This window comes from Phalaenopsis equestris, unplaced genomic scaffold (genome assembly GCF_001263595.1).
Source record: "Phalaenopsis equestris unplaced genomic scaffold, ASM126359v1 Scaffold000202, whole genome shotgun sequence".
NCBI classification, from domain to species: Eukaryota; Viridiplantae; Streptophyta; class Magnoliopsida; order Asparagales; family Orchidaceae; genus Phalaenopsis; species Phalaenopsis equestris.
In genome coordinates this window covers 128,248-129,501 of record NW_018164644.1, presented here as the reverse complement: position 1 = coordinate 129,501, position 1,254 = coordinate 128,248, and the positions used below count along the sequence as shown (strand labels likewise).

Below are 1,254 nucleotides of genomic sequence, written 5' to 3'. Positions count from 1 at the left end.
AAGGATGTAGGACGGCCGGCGGCGTCCTCCGTAACGTCCCCATCGGCGCCGGCCGCCGGCGAAACCCTCTTTCGTCTCGCAGAAAAATTATCAGCTGAGCTAATCGAAGGTAACCAAATCCACTTACTAGATTTATATATTGATAAAAATATAATCTTTGCATTTATGAATACACAGATCTGTTGATCAAAACACATTCTTTGAAGAACAGAGGCGGCGCGCGGCGGCGAAGGGTTCAATGTTGCCAGGCATGTTGCGTTGACTTTTGTTTTAGGAAAGGTGAGGGAAGGAGGGAGGGAAGAGGTGTGGGGGGAGGTTGGCTTGGGATGCGGTTTTAAGTGTATTTTATTGTAGTGGTTGGTGGGGATTAGTAAGAAATGTTGAGCTTTTGTGCATTGGAATATTAGTTATGCTTTTTAAATTTTTATGGTGTTGGGTGATGCGGAAATTATATATTGGTTTGAAGCAACAATGAATTTAAATAACAATTATCATCAATATTATGTGATGCCATGTTGGGATCATGAAACAATGTCTCAACCACATATGGTAAGAAATAATAAGGGAGTTGCAAGTAATGGCAATAGAGAGAAGGGCTGGGAAAAATACATTTTTTTTTAAGAAATTAGATCTTGTGTGTTGAAAAAACCAATGTAGGGATGAGTGCACTGCAAATATGATATAAATAGCCAAGATGGTTGTGGGTAGTAGTGATCTTCGATGTTGATGGTGACTTTAGATGATGCTAGATAATGTTGGTGGTGGCTTTAAACGGTCGGTGGCAGTGGACTCGTGGTTATGGCTATTAGCAATAGTGCGAATATGCAATCACTATAGTGAGTGACAATCGTTGAAGAGTGGTGGTCAGCCAGAGTGGGTTATTGCCAACAATGTCGGTGATTGGGGTGGGCAGCGATAGGCAACAACGAAAGTTGCCAATATTTTATACAAGCGGAATATCTAAAATTCACACAAAACAAATGAATTCAAAGTATATTGAAATTAAACTTGAGGGTTAATGCAAAACCCCATTCAAATTTTACATTAGCATTTATTTTTTCCTTACCAAACACTAGAATTTTTTAAATCTGTTTTCTTTTTACAATACAAACATTATTCCGCCAAAAACCAAACAATTATTAGAAAATTGGAACTTATTTATCCCCGTTTTATCTTTTATTTCTCTTGCATATATGTATGGTGCAATGAATAAATATTAGAGAGGAATTACTATAATTCCTTAACATCAAAATA

General features: G+C 37.7%; 1 protein-coding gene across 1 annotated transcript in view; it reads left to right on the top strand.

Annotated features, from left to right (window-relative positions):
* LOC110022852 overlaps nucleotides 1–656 on the top strand; it is a gene marked incomplete in the record, with an annotated part of 1,070 nt that extends 414 nt beyond the window's left edge. Inside the window, 2 exon segments of the mRNA XM_020721974.1 lie at nucleotides 11–109; nucleotides 178–656. Coding sequence (XP_020577633.1) covers nucleotides 11–109; nucleotides 178–338 — 260 coding nt within the window.
* Nucleotides 657–1,254: the final 598 nt, after the last annotated feature.